This window comes from Gymnoscopelus braueri (assembly GCF_963280865.1).
Source record: "Gymnoscopelus braueri genome assembly, chromosome: 6".
NCBI lineage: Eukaryota > Metazoa > Chordata > Actinopteri > Myctophiformes > Myctophidae > Gymnoscopelus > Gymnoscopelus braueri.
In genome coordinates, this window is record NC_137607.1 from 4,279,208 (window position 1) to 4,299,886 (window position 20,679).

Genomic DNA, 20,679 nt, shown 5'->3' on the forward strand with positions numbered 1-20,679 from the left:
TTGTGTGTGTTGGGGTTAGGGTTAGGTTTAGGTTAGGTTATTCCGTATACCTGTGTGTGTTTGGGTTAGGGTTAGGGTTAGGTTATTCCGTATACCTGTGTGTGTTGGGGTTAGGGTTATGTTATTCCGTATACCTGTGTGTGTTTGGGTTAGGGTTAGGGTTATGTTATTCCGTATACCTGTGTGTGTTTGGGTTAGGGTTAGGGTTATGTTATTCCGTATACCTGTGTGTGTTTGGGTTAGGGTTAGGGTTAGGGTTAGGTTATTCCGTATACCTGCGTGTGTTTGTTGAAGTGCTTGGACGCCCAGTTCTCGATGTCCGTCTCCGACGAGGGCTTCCTCAGGGTGAACTCGGGGAAGACGCCGCAGCTGGCGCTGGGCATCATGTTGCGGGCGTTCCTGCTGGCCTCGAACTGGGCGCACGCACCCAGGTCCTCTGACTGAGGGGGAGAGAGAGAGAGAGTTTATACCAAGCTAACCTTTCCTATATAGATAGATGTAGAACCATTTCTGACAGACAGAAAATATATATTTTTATATTTTTTCAAGATTTTTTTGGGGGGCTTTAATGCCTTTATTTATCGGACAGCAGGCTCACAGGAAATGGGGAGAGAGAGAAGTGGAGTGACATGCAGCAAAGGCCGTCGGGATCGGGACTCGAACCCGCGACACGCTGTCAGGCTACATTGAGCCTAGGTGCCCGGACCACTACGCCAGGGGTCAGGGGGCGAAAATGCATAATTTTGATAGTTTCGTAAGATAGTTTTCCCTCTAAGTTGCAATGAAACAAAGCTCTGTTTACACATTTTTGTATTGCCATTTAATTGTGCATATTTAGTGTTGTTTTGATTGTTTTGTTCCACTTTTGCTTTGGCAATGTAAACCAGGGCCGGCCCGAGGATTTTCGTGGCCCTAAGCAAGATTTTTTTGGGTGCCCCCCCCCCCCCCCAAACACCCCCATTATAAAATCATTGTTATTTTTTATTGCATACTAAAATAATAACGCTAGTTGTTGGATAGGAGATACATGACATAATTACAATATGAAAGTAAAATAAAAATAATAAAAAAACTTTTTTTTTTCTTTTCTTATTTTTTTTTGCCCCCTAGTGGTTGTGGCCCTAAGCGACCGCTTATGTTGCTTATGGCAGCGGCCGGCCCTGATGTAAACATATGTTTTGTCGAGGCCAAAAAAGCTCCTTTGAATTGAATTGAATTGAGAGAGAGAGAGAGAGAGAGAGAGAGAGAGAGAGAGAGAGAGAGAGAGAGAGAGAGGGGAGATGGAGACACAAAAGCGGGGTTTTGTATTGAAAGTGGAAATGCCTGTGGTTAGCTCTTTATGAAAGATAATTAATAATGAATGTGTGTGCGTGTCAGTGTGTGTGTGCGTAGCTGCAAAATAGCGCTGAGCACACTTTTGGCATTGGTTAGCACTTTTCCATTTTCTCTGATGGACTCCGATAAGAGACAAGAGACAAAGATGTTCCAACACTTGTTCAAACACACATCTTATCCTGTCAGCCACCAGCAAACATTCACGTTCTAATTCAAGAGCTTGTCATATCAAGCAGGGAAGCAGGTTATTGGACCCGATACAAACCAGTACGAGGTGGTTCTCAGACCTTTTCATTTTAACCCATTAAGACCCGAGGCCGATTCTACAAATGTCTTCCAAATCCTAAAATATTTTGCATTCAAAAACACATATATATATACATATATATATATATATATATATATATATATATATATATATATATATATATATATATATATATATATATATATATATATATATATATATATATTCAAAGATTTGCGAACATTTTCTAAAAATAGCAGATCTACAAGCTCATAGCGCGGCACTCGGTGCCGCGCTATGAGCTTGTAGATCTTCTATTTTTGAATAGCCAAAGCAATCTTAAAATGACACCGAATGACATGTTCCTTTTAATGCTGCAGGGGTACAAGTTCCTTTTAATGCTGCAGGGGTACAAGTTCCTTTTAATGCTGCAGGGGTACAAGTTCCTTTTAATGCTGCAGGGTACAAGTTCCTTTTAATGCTGCAGGGGTACATGTTCCTTTTAATGCTGCAGGGGTACAAGTTCCTTTTAATGCTGCAGGGTACACGTTCCTTTTAATGCTGCAGGGTACACGTTCCTTTTAATGCTGCAGGGTACACGTTCCTTTTAAATGAAGGGTTAGTGATCCTGGTGTTCCTATTTTGGGCAATTTTTTTGAACTTTTTTTTAAATATATATAAACTTTTTTTCAAAATGCATTTTTATTTCTTTTTTTAAAACATTTCCCCACCCCCAAAAAACGGTGTAGATCGGCTGTCGGCACAAAATCTTTTCAAATAGGGGTCCGCGGCCAAACTAATTCTAGTAAATGACACCGATTTGGTTTAATTTTACACTCTCAAGAGTTAAATTATTGTCAAACATCTGCATCACTTAATTTACAAGAAGTCTACACAATTAGAGAATGTAGAAGAATTGTTATTTTAACAACATCTTATCCAATGATAACAAAATAGGTTGTCAAACGGTGGTCCTGTGGCTCAAATGCTGAATACATAATGGACCTCGATATTACTTCTTTGTCGTTGTTGTTATTGCTATTGCTGCTACAATGTCAAGAAACCAAAACCAAACACTTTTGGTCTGGTAAATGTTGAATCTTGTATTCTTTATCCCGGTGAGGAAAGTCCTGGACAAAGATGTGTCAGGTACTGTATATCTATAATAATCACTGGACCCAACCTTCCCATCCATCTGTGTGCCAGAAACAAAGAGGCAGCGTGGCTCGTCCTCCTCCTGGCCCACAGGAGGGCCTGTGATGCATGAAGGGAACAGTTGAGCTCACTTATAAACTGACTGTGTGCTCAATACCTCACTAGCTGCTTGGCTTGGCAGCTCCGTCTGACTCGCCCCCAGTTGTTGCCGAGTCAAGTTCCTTTTAATGCTGCAGGGGTACAAGTTCCTATTAATGCTGCAGGGGTACAAGTTCCTTTTAATGCTGCAGGGGTACAAGTTCCTTTTAATGCTGCAGGGGTACAAGTTCCTTTTAATGCTGCAGGGGTACAAGTTCCTTTTAATGCTGCAGGGGTACAAGTTCCTTTTAATGCTGCAGGGGTACAAGTTCCTTTTAATGCTGCAGGGGTACAAGTTCCTTTTAATGCTGCAGGGGTACAAGTTCCTTTTAATGCTGCAGGGTACAAGTTCCTTTTAATGCTGCAGGGGTACAAGTTCCTTTTAATGCTGCAGGGGTACAAGTTCCTTTTAATGCTGCAGGGGTACAAGTTCCTTTTAATGCTGCAGGGTACAAGTTCCTTTTAATGCTGCAGGGGTACATGTTCCTTTTAATGCTGCAGGGGTACAAGTTCCTTTTAATGCTGCAGGGGTACAAGTTCCTTTTAATGCTGCAGGGGTACAAGTTCCTTTTAATGCTGCAGGGTACAAGTTCCTTTTAATGCTGCAGGGGTACATGTTCCTTTTAATGCTGCAGGGGTACAAGTTCCTTTTAATGCTGCAGGGTACACGTTCCTTTTAATGCTGCAGGGTACACGTTCCTTTTAATGCTGCAGGGTACACGTTCCTTTTAAATGAAGGGTTAGTGATCCTGGTGTTCCTATTTTGGGCAATTTTTTTGAACTTTTTTTTAAATATATATAAACTTTTTTTCAAAATGCATTTTTATTTCTTTTTTTAAAACATTTCCCCACCCCCAAAAAACGGTGTAGATCGGCTGTCGGCACAAAATCTTTTCAAATAGGGGTCCGCGGCCAAACTAATTCTAGTAAATTAACGCCCTACAGCGTCATCCAAGAGTGTCACACAAAAGTAGTGAAAAAGGCCAAACTACAAGCTCACAACGCGTCGCATAACGAGTTGTGAGCTTGTAGATCGGCTATTTTCACTATTTAAAAACGTTTTCAAAATACCAATAAAAAAAGGAATGTTGTAATGGGGAGATATAACAACGTTTTGGTCTATTAGACCTTCATCAGGTTATCTTAAAGGGCAAGACCACTTTGGTAGAGGTTTATGTTGTGTAGTTACCTTGCCATGATGTAACTCCAAAGGTGGACAATAAATCAAAAATAATTTCTTCATTGATTAGAAATGGATAATTCTAAATATACTCCTCATTGACTTACATTGTACGCTGAAACAGCTCTCAAAGTCACTCTTTTAGCACGTAAATGAACACAAACAAAGTTGATTCAGACAATATAGAGCATCACCAAACCCACCCTATTTTTATTAGGAAACCCGGACTGGATCTGTGGATCCGGATCCGGATTTGTATTAAAAAAACAAACAGTACTGGGTTTGGTGATGTTCTATATTGTCTGAGTCCACCTTTGGAGTTACATCTTGGCAAGGTGACTACACAACCCAAACCTCTACCAAAGTGGTCTTGCCCTTTAAGGCTACCTGATGAAGGTCTAATAGACCCAAACATGTTATATTCACATAAAAAAAAGGTGTGTGGGTGTGTTTTTTCTTTCAGTATGTTTTAGGCCCTCGTCTGGTCTTCTCCTACGCACCTGTCGCCTTTGTAGTTGTGCAAAAGACTAACATTATGAATGGTTCCCATGATATATAGCATTATTGCTACAGCTATGGTCAAATGAATCCTTTATTTAGCTCTCAAGAGTTAAAGATCTCTAAGGGTCCATTTGGTTACCAACTCTCCATCATTTAGCTGGGGACCACCTGGAACCCCCCGAAGGACCACTGGTGGTCCCCGGACCTTTGATAAAGGATGAATTTGACCATTAACATAGTTGTAGCAATAACGCTATTTATCATGGGAACTATTCATAATTTTATGAATAGTCTTAGTCTTTTGCACAATTTGACCATTAACATACCCATGAAGACTATTGAGATCTTGAAAAAGTATAATTCCTTAATGGAGTGCAACGGAGTAATAGGTGTGCAAAAGACTTGCTTTTTATTCATAATCCATTCATAAAAAAAAAAAAGAGAATATTTCCCATGATAAATAGCATTATTGCTACAACTATGTTAATGGTCAAATTCATCCTTTATTGTGTGCGTGCGTTTGCTTACCAGTGGTGGAAAAGTATAATACTGTGAATTAAAAAAAGTATCAATACAATACTAATCAAAATGTACTTAAAGCACCAAAAGTAGAAAGTACTCATTATGCAGAATGTTCCGTTTCACAAGTTTTCAAATGTAAAAAAATATTTTGAAAATAGCAGATCTACAAGCTCACAATTCGGCGCATTGTGAGCTTGTAGATCTGCTATTTTCAAATGGCCGAGATGTATATAGGGCTGAGGTGGTTAATGTATGTTTTGTAATAATAATCAAAATCTACAAAGTAACTAGTAACTTAAGTTTTCAAATAATTATAGTGGAGTAAAAAGTACAATATTTGCCTCCGAGATGTAGTGGAGTAGAAGTAAAAGAACACACAATTGAAAATGTAAAGTAAAAAAATACCTCAAAATTGTCCTTAAGTACAGTACTTGAGTAAATGTACTTAAGTTACTTTTACACCACTGAGTGCTTACCTGTGAGGGGTGGAGGTAAGGCTCCGGGGAGGCCAGGTTGGTCTGCACAGACAGGCTCTTCTCCAGCAGGGCCTGGGGGAAGCCCAGGCGGTCGAAGGTGGAGCGTTTCCAGTGGTGGTGGTGGTGTCCGTCCAGGCTCTGGGCGTGCAGGGCCTCGTCCTCGCTGAAGGCCCTCACCACGGGGCCCGGCAGAGGTAAGGGCAGCGCCCCGTCGCTCTCGTAGCCGTCCTTGGAGCTGCCGCCGCCGCCGCTCTGGTTGGTTCCCCCGAGTCCTCCCTGGCCCGAGTCCCAGCTGCTGCGCTGCTTCATCACCTGAGATATTTTTTTACAACGTAGACATTTTAGCGCAGTGGTTCTTAAACTTTTACGTGTCAAGGACCCCCAAAATGATATGTATTTGGCCACGGACCCCCATCTCAAAATATGTTGTTCCAGGGACCCCCCCAGAAGCAAAGATTTGAGTTACAAATGTTCACTTTAAAAAATATATATATAGGTCAAAGGATTTTTCAAAAATAGCAGATCTACAAGCTCATAGCGCGGCCCTCGATGCCGCGCTATGAGCTTATAGATCTGCAGTTCACCCTAAAAAAATCGTATTTTCTATCAATTACACACCCCATAAAGCATTGAATTCATGTAGATTTTCAGTTTTTCAGACATGCTATTTTCAAAGGCAGACAATTAATGTCAACGAGGTCGCGATGACCTCGTTGACATTTGTGAAACCACACAGTGCAACCCTCAGTGATTAGCAACCATCAGGGGATCGATCATACTGGAGATAAATATTCTGCGACTACTTGAAAAATTAACAAAATCTCTGTCAGTGGGTGAGTGCCAGAGTGTATACACTCTGGCAGTTAATAATAATAACAAACTTTATTTGTATAGCACCTTTCATGACATGAAATGCAGCTCAAAGTGCTTTACAGAGCAAGAATACAATTACAGTTACGACCAATTTACTGTAACAGTAAAGCAAAAAAATGCAAAAGCATAAAACAACATTAAAATAATAGCAAAAGGCAGTGAATCAGGCAATACAGTGAGGACATGGGTAACACAGAGATTTAAAAATCAACCAAAAAAAGCAAGAGTGAATAAGTAGGTCTTGAGCTGTGCTTTAAAGCTATCCACAGAGGCTGCCTGTCTTAGGTGTAATGGGAGTTTATTCCACACTGTCGGTCCGTAGAAGCAGAATGCTGCTTCACCGTATTTTTTATATGTCATTGTAGGCACCTCGAGCAGGTCAGCACTTGAAGACCTGAGGGCCCGGTTTGGAACATATCTCTCTAGGCAGTCATAGAGGTAGGAAGGTGCCAGACCATTTAGAGCTTTATAAACTAGTAAAATAATTTTAAAATCAATCCTAAAAACAACCGGGAGCCAGTGTAGTGAAGCTAGAACTGGAGTGATATGTTCTCTCATCTTAGTTTTAGTTAAAACTCTAGCTGCCGCATTTTTGCTGTTGTAATCTGTCAGTCGTTTTCTTTGGCAGGCCAGAGTAGAGTGCATTGCAGTAATCAAGCCGAGAGAAAACAAAAGCGTGGATCAACGTAATGAGTTAATCGATAAGTCACATTCGTCCCTACGTACCTGCTGGGCCTCCCAGGCGAGTCGTGCCTGTGCCAGCACGGCCTCCGGCAGCGTGCCGCCGCCCAGCTCCCCCCGATCGCCGTCCCCGGCGCCGCAGCGGCCCAGCTCCGGCGGCAGCGAGGGCTTGCGGCTCTTGCGTTTGCGGTTGCCCTCGGGGGAGAAGCTCCCCATGGCCCCTCCCCCGCCGCCAGCGGACGAGGAGAGGGAGCGGTGCTGCGTGGTCGACGTCCATGACATGGAGTCCTGGTACAGAAAAGGAAACGTTTATTTGTATTATAGCATCTAGAGTACAGAAGTCCTGACGTCACTCGTTCATCCCCTGGGTCGTAAAGTCATTTTTCTATGGAGAATAACATTGGGTCATCTTAGAATCGTCTCATATAAAGAATTGTGGTCCAAAAGTAAACAAACTGTCTCTGTGATATTGTCAGGGAGGAGGTTCTGTATCGTTTATGATAGTCAGTCACTCATATTTGATACAGTCTGTTTCTGGCGAAGATTTTACTTAATTCGGCAGAAGTAACATTGCGTTTTCTCACCGTCAGTTGATGCTTCATATCCATATGAGTCAAACCAGCGGGATCATTTGTTTATTTTTGGAACACAGTTCTTATTTGACGCGATATTAAACACATCTATGGGAATTCAGAATGGGGGGGGGGGACCGCGACCCAGGTAGGATGCGTAAATTACGTCATACTTCGGTGCTCTATATCGTCGCTGTCTTTTTGTCGCTTAACTTGTGTTTTTTTTCGTAAATTAATGCCCTGCTTGATCATAATACAGCGCCACTCAAAAGTAGCATAAATCAGGAATATTTTGGCGTGAAATTTGGTACAAATCATCTTTGGAGGTCACTCTTCGATTTAAGAAACCGGCGCCACAAAATCAAAGATGGCAGCCATTTATTTCAAGACGGCCGCCGAAATTAGACTGACTTTGCATTTCAGCATATCTTTGCCTATACGTCAATCACCAAATAGCACTCCCATACAACGGGCGGCAGTGGCTCAGGAGGTAGAGTGGCCGCTTGGAAACCAGAAGGTTCCCAGTTTGATCCTGCCGGCCTCCCCCAGAGTCAGTGTCGAAGTGTCCTTGAGCAAGAAACCCCTAACACTGAACCCCTAATTTGCTCCCGATGAGCAGGTTGGTGCCTTGCATGGTTTCCTCTACCATCTGTGTGTGAATGGGTGAATGAAATGAATGGGTGAATGTAATGCATATTGTTAAGCGGCTTTGATAAAGATGCTACTGTATATACAGTAAATGCACCATTTACCATTTATGTTTGTGAACATTTTCAAGCAGGAGTTACCATTTATAACCATCTAAATGAAAACCTTTCAGAATCCCGCCTCACGTATACCTCGTAGAGCAGCCTCTGGCCGCCCTCGCCCCCCTCCCCGCTGTAGTCCAGCAGCAGGCGGGGGTCTCGGATCAGGGACTGGCTGTGCTGCAGGGTGTAGGAGCCGCCGTACGAGCCCCCGTAGCCCCCCGCCGCCACCGCCGTGGCCGTGGCCGTGCCGTAGCGGAGCAGGCGGTCGGCCGTCTTGAAGCGCGGACTGGAGGACGACTGCTCCACGTAGACCAGCTGTTTGACGTACTCCTTACCTGGGGGAGAGGAAGTAACTCGTGATATTATGACGTTGCTGTGGGGTTTTAGTCGACGGGTGTTGATACGTCGACTAAAACTATGACTGTGCTGCCACTGGCTTCAAATTTGTTTAATATCTGTGTTATTTGCATACATTTATTGTATCCTGTATTATGTTTTCTATTTACCTACTGCAAGGATAAATCCCTCTTGTGGCTATTTTTGGTAATTTGGTTAAATGCAACCCAGTCCAATGCTCTGATCATCATTGAAGTAGTAACGTGTTCCTTTCCACAGTCACAAGTACCTGAGTCTCACTGCTTCAGCCACACAGTTTTGTTATCTCCTGCCTACACACTGTTTTTCTGTTCTACATAGCACCTTGGAAACTATTGTCTTTTTACGGATGTAGATCTGACTTTCTTCAAGTGAAGTACAAGAAAAGTTACACCTTGTCCTCTTTTTTGGAGATGTGGATTTCTCGTTCGCTATCTGTCTAGTACAGTACAGATCCATGGTATAAGGACAGAATAATGACAAAATGTTTGTCGGCTACCTTTTTTCACTGCCGAAAACTAATTAATAACTAAATAAAAACTAAGCTATGATGAATAAAACTAAGACTAAATATACTGACAATTTCGTCAACAAATAAAAACTAGACTAAAATGTTAGTGAGGGATCTAGTGGAGAAGAGATCCAGTAGAACTAAAAGACAAGTCATTTGATGTTTGGTTGCGCTCGGGTGTTGCGCTCTGAAAATAGCAGATCTACAAGCTCACAACGCGTCGCGTTGCGACGCGTTGTGAGCTTGTAGATCGGCTATTTTCAGCATGCAACCGAGTGTAAAATCAGCCATTATGACGTCATCAAGGCACCGACAACATACATTTTAGTCGACTAAATCAACTGTAGATTTAGTCGACTATAATCTTATGATATTTAGTCGACTGAAACTAGACAAAAACTATAACATTTCAGATGACTAAAATATGACTAAAACTAAATGGAATTTTATTCAAAAGACTATGACTAAAACTACATCAAAATGTGCTGTCAAAATCAACACTGCTGTCGGGGCAGAAATCTCTTATCTCCGTATTTTAACTTTTAGTGTTTTTTTCGTAAATTCACGGCCCGACTTGATCATACTACGGCGTCACACAAAAGCATCAAAAGTAGCAGATCTACAAGCTCGAAACGCGACGTGTTTTGAGCTTGTAGATCTGCTACTTTTGATACGTTTTTATTTGAATCCTGAAAAGTAACAGTTTTGGTTCTATGAGGTTTCCACCCGACAGAGACGATTTAGTACTAGTGTTTTTGGATTAGTCACCCCATGGAAACTTGAATTCATGGTTATTTTTTTGTTTTTGTCTCATTCCTAAGCCAATAATTTGATGACCAGCGGACCGGTAGGCAGCGGTTCCGGTAGGAGACACAAAGGAGACTCAAACAACGACGAAAACAAAGAAATATCCATGAATTCAAGTCTCCATGGGGAGACTAATCAATAGAAAAAAAGTCATTTTGGGGGTGAACTATCCCTTTAACAATTAACTATTTAAAGGTAGGGTAAGTGATATTTTCTGGTATTTTTTTTGTTTTTGTTAAAAAGGTTAAAGTACTATATTCTGATAGTAATCATTGCTACAGAGCGTTTGTTCGGTCACAGAGGTCTCTCCAGCTCTTTAGTAAACACAATATAGTACATTTTCAGGTAGGTGACAACATTTAAGCCAATCCGGAGAGAGTACTGAAAATGCATGTTCTGTTTAATAAAGAGCTGTAGAGACATGGAGAATCCTTTTACTGAACAAACACTCTATAGCAATGAGTACGATCACAATATAGAGATATATATTTAACACTTATTGTAACCAAAGTAAATCAATTACCCTACCTTTAACTTTAAAACCATGTTTATGTCTACTCTGGCTTTTATGTGCAGCCCGGACAGTTTTTAAGTTGCTTGATTCAACGTATTTGATATTAATTTTATCAGACACCTCCTACAGTATATAAGCCACGATATAAGCCCATTTAATCACGTTAAGACTCATTGAAAACACACGCTTCATGGTGACCGATATTTTCCTTCTAATGCATGAGGGGGCCGTAATTTTTCAATTACTATTCTTCATTTTAACTGTCTTAACGTTAAAGAAATGAAAGAAAAAAAGTAATTAAAAAATGACGGCCCCCTCATGCATTAAAAGGACACTGTCAGTCATATCCTTGAATGTGTGTTTTCAACAAGTCTAACAGAAGAAGTTGAATGGGCTTACTGTATATAGGATGGGGGCGTGTCTGGTAAAATGAGTAATCATACATTATATCTAACTAGTCCATACCCGGGGATGTGTACAGTCACAGTATTAACAGATACCATATTCATTCACATCCACAATGTATGTCAAATTGTGTGTTAAATGTTATAGCACTGACGAAGGTCCTACAGTAGGACTGAAACGTTTGCTTTTTTAAATCACTTTGAGCACCGAGCACACCATGAGCATTTAAAATGAAGAAAATATATTTTCTTAAGTCTGTCTAAGGAGTTTTCCTTAACTTAATTAATGTGTTTATGCAGTGAGTGAGTCTTTTTCTACCAGTTTACCTTTAAATGTTGAAGTAACAAAGAAACATTTAGCCATTATTAACCAACAACGTATCTAACATTGTACTTTATGGTTGCATAATGGAGATATTTGATATTGGTATGAGTAATGTGACTGCATCTCGTTGAGACTTTGATGAGACATGGGTTATGAGTTGGTGAGTGGCTGCTCAGTAAGAGACTCTTTGAGACTCCGCTAGTCATCGCCGGTCATCAAATTATTGGCTTCGGGATGCGACTAAAACAACAAACAAATCTCCATGAATTCAAGGCTTCATGGGGTGTGTGATTGATAGAAAATAAGTATTGTTGGGGGGGGGGGGGGGGTGAACTCCTCCTTTAAGTACAGTACTTGAGTAAATGCACTGACCTGCAGGACTGTACTCCAGAGTCTGGGTCTTCTCGGGACACTTCTGTCGGGTCAGGACCAGCTGTCCGTAGGGAGACTGGCTCTGTTTGGGGGAGTGGTAGAGGGGGATGGAGGGCTTGCGGGCCGGGGACTTGCCCTGGAGGAGGAGGATATAGGGATTACAGTTGCATTAAGTGGTAGAAAAAGTACTCAGATTCTTTACTTAAGTAAAAGTACCAATACTGCAATATAGAAATACTCTGTTACAAGTAAAAGTCCAGAATTAAAATTACAAAAGTATTGGCATCAAAATGTACTTCAAGCACCAAAAGTAAAAGCGACACGTTGTGAGCTTGTAGATCTGCTATTTTCAAACATCCTATGTATAAAATAGGGCTAAAGTGGTTAATGTATGTTTCATAATATCATAATTTAAATCTTTAAAGTACTTAAGGAACTAGTAACTATAGTTTTCAAATAATTGTAGTGGAGTAAAAGTACAATATTTGCCTCTTGAGATGTAGTGGAGTAGAAGTAAAAGTACTGAAAAGGGGAAATACTCCAGTAAAGTAAAAAATCCTCAAAATTCTACTTAAGTACAGTACTTGAGTAAATGTACTTAGTTACTTTACACCACTGGACATATGGATTACAGTCTTCAGTCGCCACAGATGATGTCAGTCATGTTGTATAAGAATTAAGAGTATTAGGCTAGCAATAGAATACAATGTTCAATTTCTTAACCCATTTAGACTGGGGAAAGAATCCGTCATTTTTTAGATTTCAAAAACAAAATAGCAGATCTACAAGCTCATACGTGCTTGTAGATCTGCTATTTTTTGAAAAATCCAGATTTTTTTCCTGATCCAGAGCAGATATACAAGCTCACAATGCGTAGCAGCGCGACGCGTTGTGAGCTTGTAGATCGGCTATTTTCAGCATGCAACCAAGTGTAAAAATAGCCATAGACCATATTCACACGGCGGCCATATTGCCAATAAGTCAATGAAATGCCACCCCAGTTGCCACCCCAGTTGCCACAGCAACGCAATGTTAAATTCCAAAATGGCCGCCCTGTGAATATGGACTATTACGACGCCACCAAGGCACCGCCAACATACATTTTAGTCGACTAAATCAACTGTAGATTTAGTCGACTATAATCTGATGATATTTAGTCGACTGAAACTAGACAAAAACTAAAACATTTCAGATGACTAAAATATGGAATTTTATTCAAAAGACTATGACTAAAACTAAATCAAACATTTGCTGTGAAAATCAACAGCGCCACCTACCAGCAGATGCATGTCAGTGGGGGGCTCCTCGTAGATGGGCGGGGGCTGGTACTCCGACGGGGGCTCCTCGTACAGCGGGGGCTCGTAGGCGTAGCGCGGCGACGGCGGCTGGGAGGAGGAGTCTTGCGAGGAGCGGCGGTGGTGCGTGGCCCCGCCCCCCCCGCCCCCGCCCCCCATCTCCGCCCGCTTCAGGAAGGGGGACTGGCGGCGCTCGGCGTAGATGACGGGGGAGGGGGAGGAGCCGTCCGCCTCACACGGTGGCTGCTGGTTCCTGTCACATCATTATTATTAGTCACAAGGGCTGGTTACTTTCCTCATAAATTATATTCGAATATTGGTCTTAAAAATGGGCAGATATTAGAATATATTCAAATATTATTATTATTTAAAAAAATATTTAATTTTTTTTTTTTTTTTTTTTTTTTTTTAATGTTTATTTGACAGGAACAATACCAAAAACAATGTATCAAGTGCTCGGATCCAATAATACATTGTTTTTTATATTGTTCCTGTCAAAAAAAAAAAAAAAAAAACATTTTCATATTCGAATATACATATTTCCCCCATATTCAAGGAATATTCGAAATACGAATATTAATTTACCAGCCCTATTAGTCACAGATAATCACTGAAAAACCCCATATCTGTGTGTCATTTTTTTGTGCCGCGCGATGAGCTTGTATATCTGCTATTTTTTAGGAAAGAAAATCATGAAAATGTGTGCAATTCTTTCAATATATATATATATATATATATATATATACACTTTTAACTCAAATCTTTGCTTCTGGGGGTCCCTGGAACAAAATATTTTGGGATGGGGGTCCGTGGCTAAATACGTATAATTTTGGGGGTCCTTGACATGAAAAAGTTTGAGAACCACTGATATATATACAGTAGCAACATACGTTTTTTTTTTTAACTGTTTGGATTTAGAAGACATTTGTAGAATCCCCAGAAGCAAAGTTTTTCGTAAAATAATATGTAATCCAAGATTTTTCCACGATTTCCCCCACAAAAATTGCAGATCTACAAGCTTGTAGCGCGGCACTCGGTGCCCTTGTGCTTGTATATCTGCTATTTTTGAAAAGCCAAAGTATAAAATAATGGTCAAAGTGCGTTCCCGCCCGGATTGAATGGGTTAAAAAACGTCATGATGGTTGAACATGCGGCCCCCTCCTCCTTACCCGCCAGAGGAGCGTCGGACGCGGGGGGCCGTGCCCCCCCCGGAGGGGGTGGGGGGGTCGCAGGGGGAGTAGCCGTTGTTGCCCTGGTGAGACAGGAAGCTGGGCTCCCGGTCCGTCACCTTGATGAGCATGCGCTCCTTGGTGCCCGTGTTCCACCGGAAAGGAGACGTCCTGAGGACAGAGGAGGGACACGGGGGGACGGGGGGGGGACGTTTAGTTGCAAGTCAGTGTTGATTCTAACACACATTGCCTGCCAAAAACGTTTATAAATGTTTTTTTTTAAAATAATTACATTGTTTAACATTTTTTTTAATTGTTTTATCTAAAATTATTTTGGTTTTTTTCCCGTTCTTCACAAAGAACCAGGAGATAACGCAATCCAAAGATTTGCTGCTCCATTCACAAAAAATAAACAGAGACAAATTTCACATCTTTCCTATGTTTTACTATGTATTTTTGAGTGAAATTCAAATTTTCAAACGTCAATCAACAAATGTCAACCAGGGTGCGATGACCTCTTGACATTTTTGAAACCACACCTGAAAACCTTCAGTGATTAACAACCATCAGGGGATCAATCAGAGATAAATATTCTGTGACTACTTGAAAAGATATGAAATCGTAAAAAATGCTGGCAGAGGCTGCAAACCGTTTTAGAAAACCCCTGGCAGTTTAAGTGTTAACAGCAAATTTTGATTTAGTTTTTCTTTTGAATACAATTCCATTTAGTTTTAGTCATATTTTAGTCATCTGAAATGTGTTTTTGTCTAGTTTTAGTCGACTAAATATCATAAGATTATAGTCGACTAAATCTACAGTTGATTTAGTCAACTAAAATATATTTTGGCGGTGCCTTGATGGCGTCATGATGGCTGATTTTACTCTCGGTTGCATGCTGAAAATAGCCGATCTACAAGCTCCTTGTAGATCTGCTATTTTCAACACCTGAGCTCACAACGCGTCGCCGCGCCCCCCAAATGCGGTGTGGTGTGGTGTTGTGAGGTGCTTAAAGAGGTGGTGCCATGGTTTTGCACTTTTTCTGTCGTTCATGTGTCTATGAGGTTGATAGAACTTCATTAAGCCCCCTGGTGGTGTTTTTATGGTGTTTTATGTCTTCTCTGACTATTTTGAGTTTCTTCCTGGAGGCTGAAACCTTGAGGGTCAAACGTGCCAATAGAAAATCAGCGCTTTAATGACACAGCAGAAATATACCCTCCCCCTCATTATCATAACAGAACAGGTGTGGGCATGAGGAGGAGGAGGGACTAGGACAGGTGGGTGAGACAGTCGATCGGAGTTTTTTGGCAAGCGACACTGTAATAAGGCCATGCCATATCCACTTCTCATACTAATGTCTAGAACTGCTATTCCAGACTTCATGCATTATGGGTCCATTTTTTTACACGCTCAGACTTACATTAAATTAACACGTTTTGCGGTGCGGATGCCCTCCACTTTGGTTCTTTATATCAGTGGTTCTCATACTTTTTCATGTCAAGGACCCCCAAAAATGATATGTATTTGGTCACAGACCCCCATCTCAAAATATGTTGTTCCAGGGACCCCCAGAACCAAAAGATTTGAGTTACAAATGTTCGCTTTAAAAAATATATATATATTCAAAAGGTTTGCGCACATTTTCACGATTTCTCGCGATTTCTTTAATTTTCTTAGCGCGGCACCGAGTGCCGCGCTACGAGCTTGTAGATCTGCTATTTTTGAATAGCCAAAGTACAAAAGGTTAAAATTATTGTGAGGCCATATTAACACAGTTTGCTGGGGACCCCCTGGAACCAACCCCCCCCCCCCGGACCCCACTTTGAGAACCAATGCTTTATACCGTGCTGTGTTCCTGACACATGCTGCTGGCCCAGTTTTCTTTTCTCTCTGCGGTGCCAACCAGCGGGCCATCATACACCTACAGTGGCTCACGTGCGGCTGGCATTGTCCAGGGCACAATGTGGGTCAGCCTGGTGGCCGACACACCTCACCCTCACCCTCCTGCACTGAGGAACGTGTCTGAGTCCAGTGGAAACGGAACCATGTCATATCTTACTCGGACAGCTCTTTAAACCAGTGTTGTGTTACGCTGTACGCCGCATACAGTGTAGATTTTTTTAGAAAAAAGCGTATGCAGTCTACTCTACAAACCATTTCATCCATTGAAAACGCGCTAACGTATACCGACGACCATGCGCATGTCGTGCAGGGAATAATTATCCTATACACTCCGAAAAAAAAACTAGAACACACCACTGCTTTTAACACATTGGGTGCCAGAGGTTTATTAAAATATTATACGTTGAGTGCCAGCATTTCTTCCATCCACTTGCGTTATACATTTCGTGCTGTGAGAAGCCCCGACGCGGAAATGCATGTAAACAAAGCGTGCGTGCGAGACGGCGGAGGGTCCCGACTAACGCCTGGAACAATAATATTTCCAACGCGACCCTCCATTGCAGCGTGATCGCCGATCGAAAACGGCTCGTTTCCACCACATTAAAAAGAAATGGAGATATTAAGCTTTTAATCAAGGAGATAACATTGAAAACGCCGACCGGAAGGATTTTTGACATGGAGCCACATCCAGCCTCTTCTTCTCAGAAACTGCTTGGGTGATGTCAAAGTTTCGTTTTAGCGCCCCACGTGGCCCACATGTATAAAAATAGAATTGGGTCAAAAACGGTCCGGACCGTTTTCGGCACTTCTCGTTTGGACCCTCAAAAACGGTCCGGACCGTTTTTGGCATTCAATGTGTTAACCATAGGCTGGATAAAGAGTGGGGTCTTTTAACTTATAAAGGCAGGGTAAATGATAGCTCTATATTCTGATAGTACTAATTGCTTCGTTTGTTAACAGGAAGTCTCCATGTCTCTCCAGTTCTTTATTAAACCGAAAATGCATTTTCAGGTCAGGATACCAATTTTATCCAATCAGGATAGAGAACTCAGTCAGGATACAGATTAAACAAGTGACATTGGAAGTGATGACACTAAGAAATGAGCAGACACACATTGGAACTGGAACACTATTAAAAAATTAAGCTGATAAATGGGCAACTCTATCCGGATTGGCTCAAATTTAGTCACCTACCAGAAAATGTATTTTCTGTTTATTAAAGAGCTGAAGAGACAGGGAGAGTACCGTTACTGAACAAACACACTAGCAATGATTTTTTTGTTTTAACCAAAAAATATCACTTTCTCTACCTTTAATAATAATGAATAGTTTCAGCCCTAATTCATTGCTATTAAATGCTATTACCTGGTTGTCTGTCAATGGGCAGAAAATGCCCTACTGTGGGAAGATAAACCAGAGAGAGAGAGGCGCACGCACGCGCGCGCACGCACGCACGCACGCACGCACGCACACACACACACACACACACACACACACACACACACACACACACACACACACACACACACACACACACACACACACACACACACACACACACACACACACACACACACACACACACACACACACACACACACACACACACACACACACACACACACACACACGTATAGAAGGAGGATGGCTGACAAAATGTGCTGTGAAATCAATTGGGCCGTCCTGTGCTTCCAAATGGTATCAGACCCTCTCTAAGGCTCAATATACCGGCAAAGAGAAACCACACAACTAGGACCCAAAGGGGCCTAATGCTTAAAGGAACACTTCCACCATTTTCAACCTTATCTTTAGAACTTTTTCAACTTTATCCTTTCATAAATGAACTTGATCATACTACAGCGTCACACAAAAGCATCAAAAGTAGCAGATCTACAAGCTCAAAACGCGGTGCGAAGCGTCGCGTTTTGAGCTTGTAGATCTGCTATTTTTGATGCTTTTGAATTTGAATCCTGAAAATGAACAGTTTTGGACATATTTTTTAAAATGTTTGCCCTACTTCGTAGTACAGGAGCGTCGCGGAAAAGTAGCAAAAACATCCGATCTACAAACTCACAACGCGCTGTGGTGCGACACCTTGTTGTGAGCTTGTAGATTGGCAGTTTTGCGCGACAAAGTATACAAAGGGCTTAACTGGTTAATCAGACTAATCAATATACAGTTGATTATTTAAAAAAAATCTATTAAAATGTTTGCATCGACTCGTTGAAATATATATATAAAAAAAAACGTGCTCAGGGATTATTCAATTAATTTTAAAAAGTAATTGATAGGATAATCGCTGCCCTATAGCTACGATGAAGCGCCACACGGCTGTGACCTTATGACCTTTCTCCACTCACCCCCCCCCCCCTTCACTCTATTCACCCCCCTCTCTCTCTTTCGCTGTTTCTCTGGCTGTGCCTGTCTATTTCAGTCTCTCTCTCTCTCTCTCTCTCTCTCTCTCTCTCTCTCTCTCTATCTCTCTCTCTCTCACTCTCTTTCAGAACATCCCTGTCTCTCCATCCGTATTCTCAGCAAGGTGCTACAAAGTAAACATTGTTCCCGTTCTTAAGCTCAGATTATTCAGGGCCATTGGACCTTCAAATCAATTTCCACGTCTCCCTGCCTCTCCTCTCTGTGTCCATCCATCTCTCTCATCCCTTTACCCACACTCCTTTTACTGGAAACGCATCTGTGTCATTTTAGATTTATTTGGCTTCAAAAATAGCAGATCTACAAGCTCATAGCGCGGCACCGAGGGCTGCGCTACGAGCTTGAAGATCTGCTATTTTTGACAAATCATGTGCAAATCTTTGAATATATATATTTTTTAAGCAAACTCAAATCTTTACTTCTGGGGGTCCCTGGAACAAAACATTTTGAGATGGGGGTCCGTGGCCAAATACATATCTAAAATGTTTTCTAAATCTTAACAGTATGTTGCTATAATATCAGTGGTGCTCCAACTTTTTCATGTCAAGGACCCCGAAAATGTATTTGGAGGCGGACCCCCATCTCAAAATATGTTGTTCCAGTGACCCCCCCAGAAGATTGGAGTTATTTTTTTTTGCTTTATAAAAATATATATATTCAAATATTTGCAAACATTTTCACGATTGTTCAAAAATAGCAGATCTACAAGCTCGTAGTGCGGCACTCGGTGCCGCGCTATGAGCTTGTATATCTGCTATTTTTGAACAGCTAAAGAAATCTTAAAAAAGACACAGATGCGTTCCTGGTCTTAATGCAGGGGTCTTCAACCTTTTCAGGCCAAGGACCCCCTAACTGAGAGAGAGATGAAGCAGGGACCCCCCACTATATATTACATCAAATTGTGTTGCAGATTAAAGCTTTTCATAGATGTTGGAATCATGTTAATGTGTATTTTCAGACGTTTAACGACTTAAACCATCAATACTTAGTAAACTTTCACTCTGTACTTGGTCTGCTCTTTTTTCCCCATTGTTTTTTTTACAAGCTCACAACGCCTCGCGCTATGATCTATGATAAATGGTGCATTTTATGATCCTATCACACAGAGATTTGACGGACCCCCTGTAGCAACTCTGAGCAGGGACGTCACGGGCTCTCAGAAGTTGGGGGGGGTGGACTTTCGGTGGACTATACCCCTTATTTTACACTTTGGCTATTCAAAAATAGCAGATCTACAAGCTCATAGCGCGGCACTCGGTGCCGCGCTATGAGCTTGTAGATCTGCTATTTTTGAAAAATCGTGAAAAACATTTAACTTTTTCAAAATTTTGAGGGCGGATTTTGTTAGTTTTTTTTTTCGTGTTTTGGTTACTTTATTTCGGTTTTAGGGTTAGGTTATTTAATTCTTATTTTTTGCCTGATTTTACCGATTTATTATTTTAAAAAAAATGTTTTATTTTTTATTTTTTCAAAAAGTGGGGGGTATGAAATCACATATCTGGGTGTCGCGTCGTACGCACAGTGAATGGCCGTGACGCCCCTGACTCTGAGGACCCCCTAGGGGCCCCCGGACCCCCTGTTGAAGACCCCTGTGTTAATGGATGAATCCACGTGTATAATAACATCTTTTTTTTACCTGTCCAGCTCCTCGCGGCTGGCCTGCTGCCTGTCGCTGAGCTCCTGGTCCAGAGAGGACGAGGTGCTGCCCTCCCGGCTCACCCCGCTGTTCCTCCCGGGGCTGTTGTTGTCCGGCGCCGGCGACGCCCTCCCCCCGCCGCTGGAGGGCCGCGGAGGGGGGAGTGGCCCCCCGGGGATGACCCCGACCCCCACCCCTCCTCCTCCGGACGCGTCCGTGTGCTGCTTGAGCGTCTGCAGCTTGGCCAGAGGGATGATGTCGCAGGCCTGTGGCCGGTGCCACACGGTGCGCTGCGTGGAGGCGTTGTAGTAGTAGAAGCGCGAGGTGTTGGGGTCGAACAGCTCCCACCACTGGTTGTCGCCGGTGCGCTTGATGCGCACGCCCTGCGGCGGGTCCCACACGCACTCGCCCGTCAGCAGGTTGGCGTACATGCGCTCGCGCGTGCGCGGCTCGATGATCTCCACCCACTCCAGCCTAGTGTTACAGAGAGAGGGGGGGAGGGGGGGGGGG

The 20,679-nt window shown here is 42.2% G+C and overlaps 1 protein-coding gene across 1 annotated transcript in view; it reads right to left on the reverse strand.

Moving 5' to 3' along the window:
- Window positions 1-20,645, reverse strand: part of arhgap39 (Rho GTPase activating protein 39) — a gene marked incomplete at both ends in the record, with an annotated part of 47,496 nt that extends 26,851 nt beyond the window's left edge. The window contains 8 exons of the mRNA XM_080431181.1: window positions 276-440; window positions 5,555-5,866; window positions 7,154-7,396; window positions 8,520-8,764; window positions 11,738-11,873; window positions 13,015-13,285; window positions 14,202-14,372; window positions 20,170-20,645. Of these exons, the coding sequence (XP_080287307.1) occupies window positions 276-440; window positions 5,555-5,866; window positions 7,154-7,396; window positions 8,520-8,764; window positions 11,738-11,873; window positions 13,015-13,285; window positions 14,202-14,372; window positions 20,170-20,645 (2,019 nt within the window). The remainder of the gene's footprint in view (window positions 1-275; window positions 441-5,554; window positions 5,867-7,153; window positions 7,397-8,519; window positions 8,765-11,737; window positions 11,874-13,014; window positions 13,286-14,201; window positions 14,373-20,169) is intronic.
- Window positions 20,646-20,679: the final 34 nt, after the last annotated feature.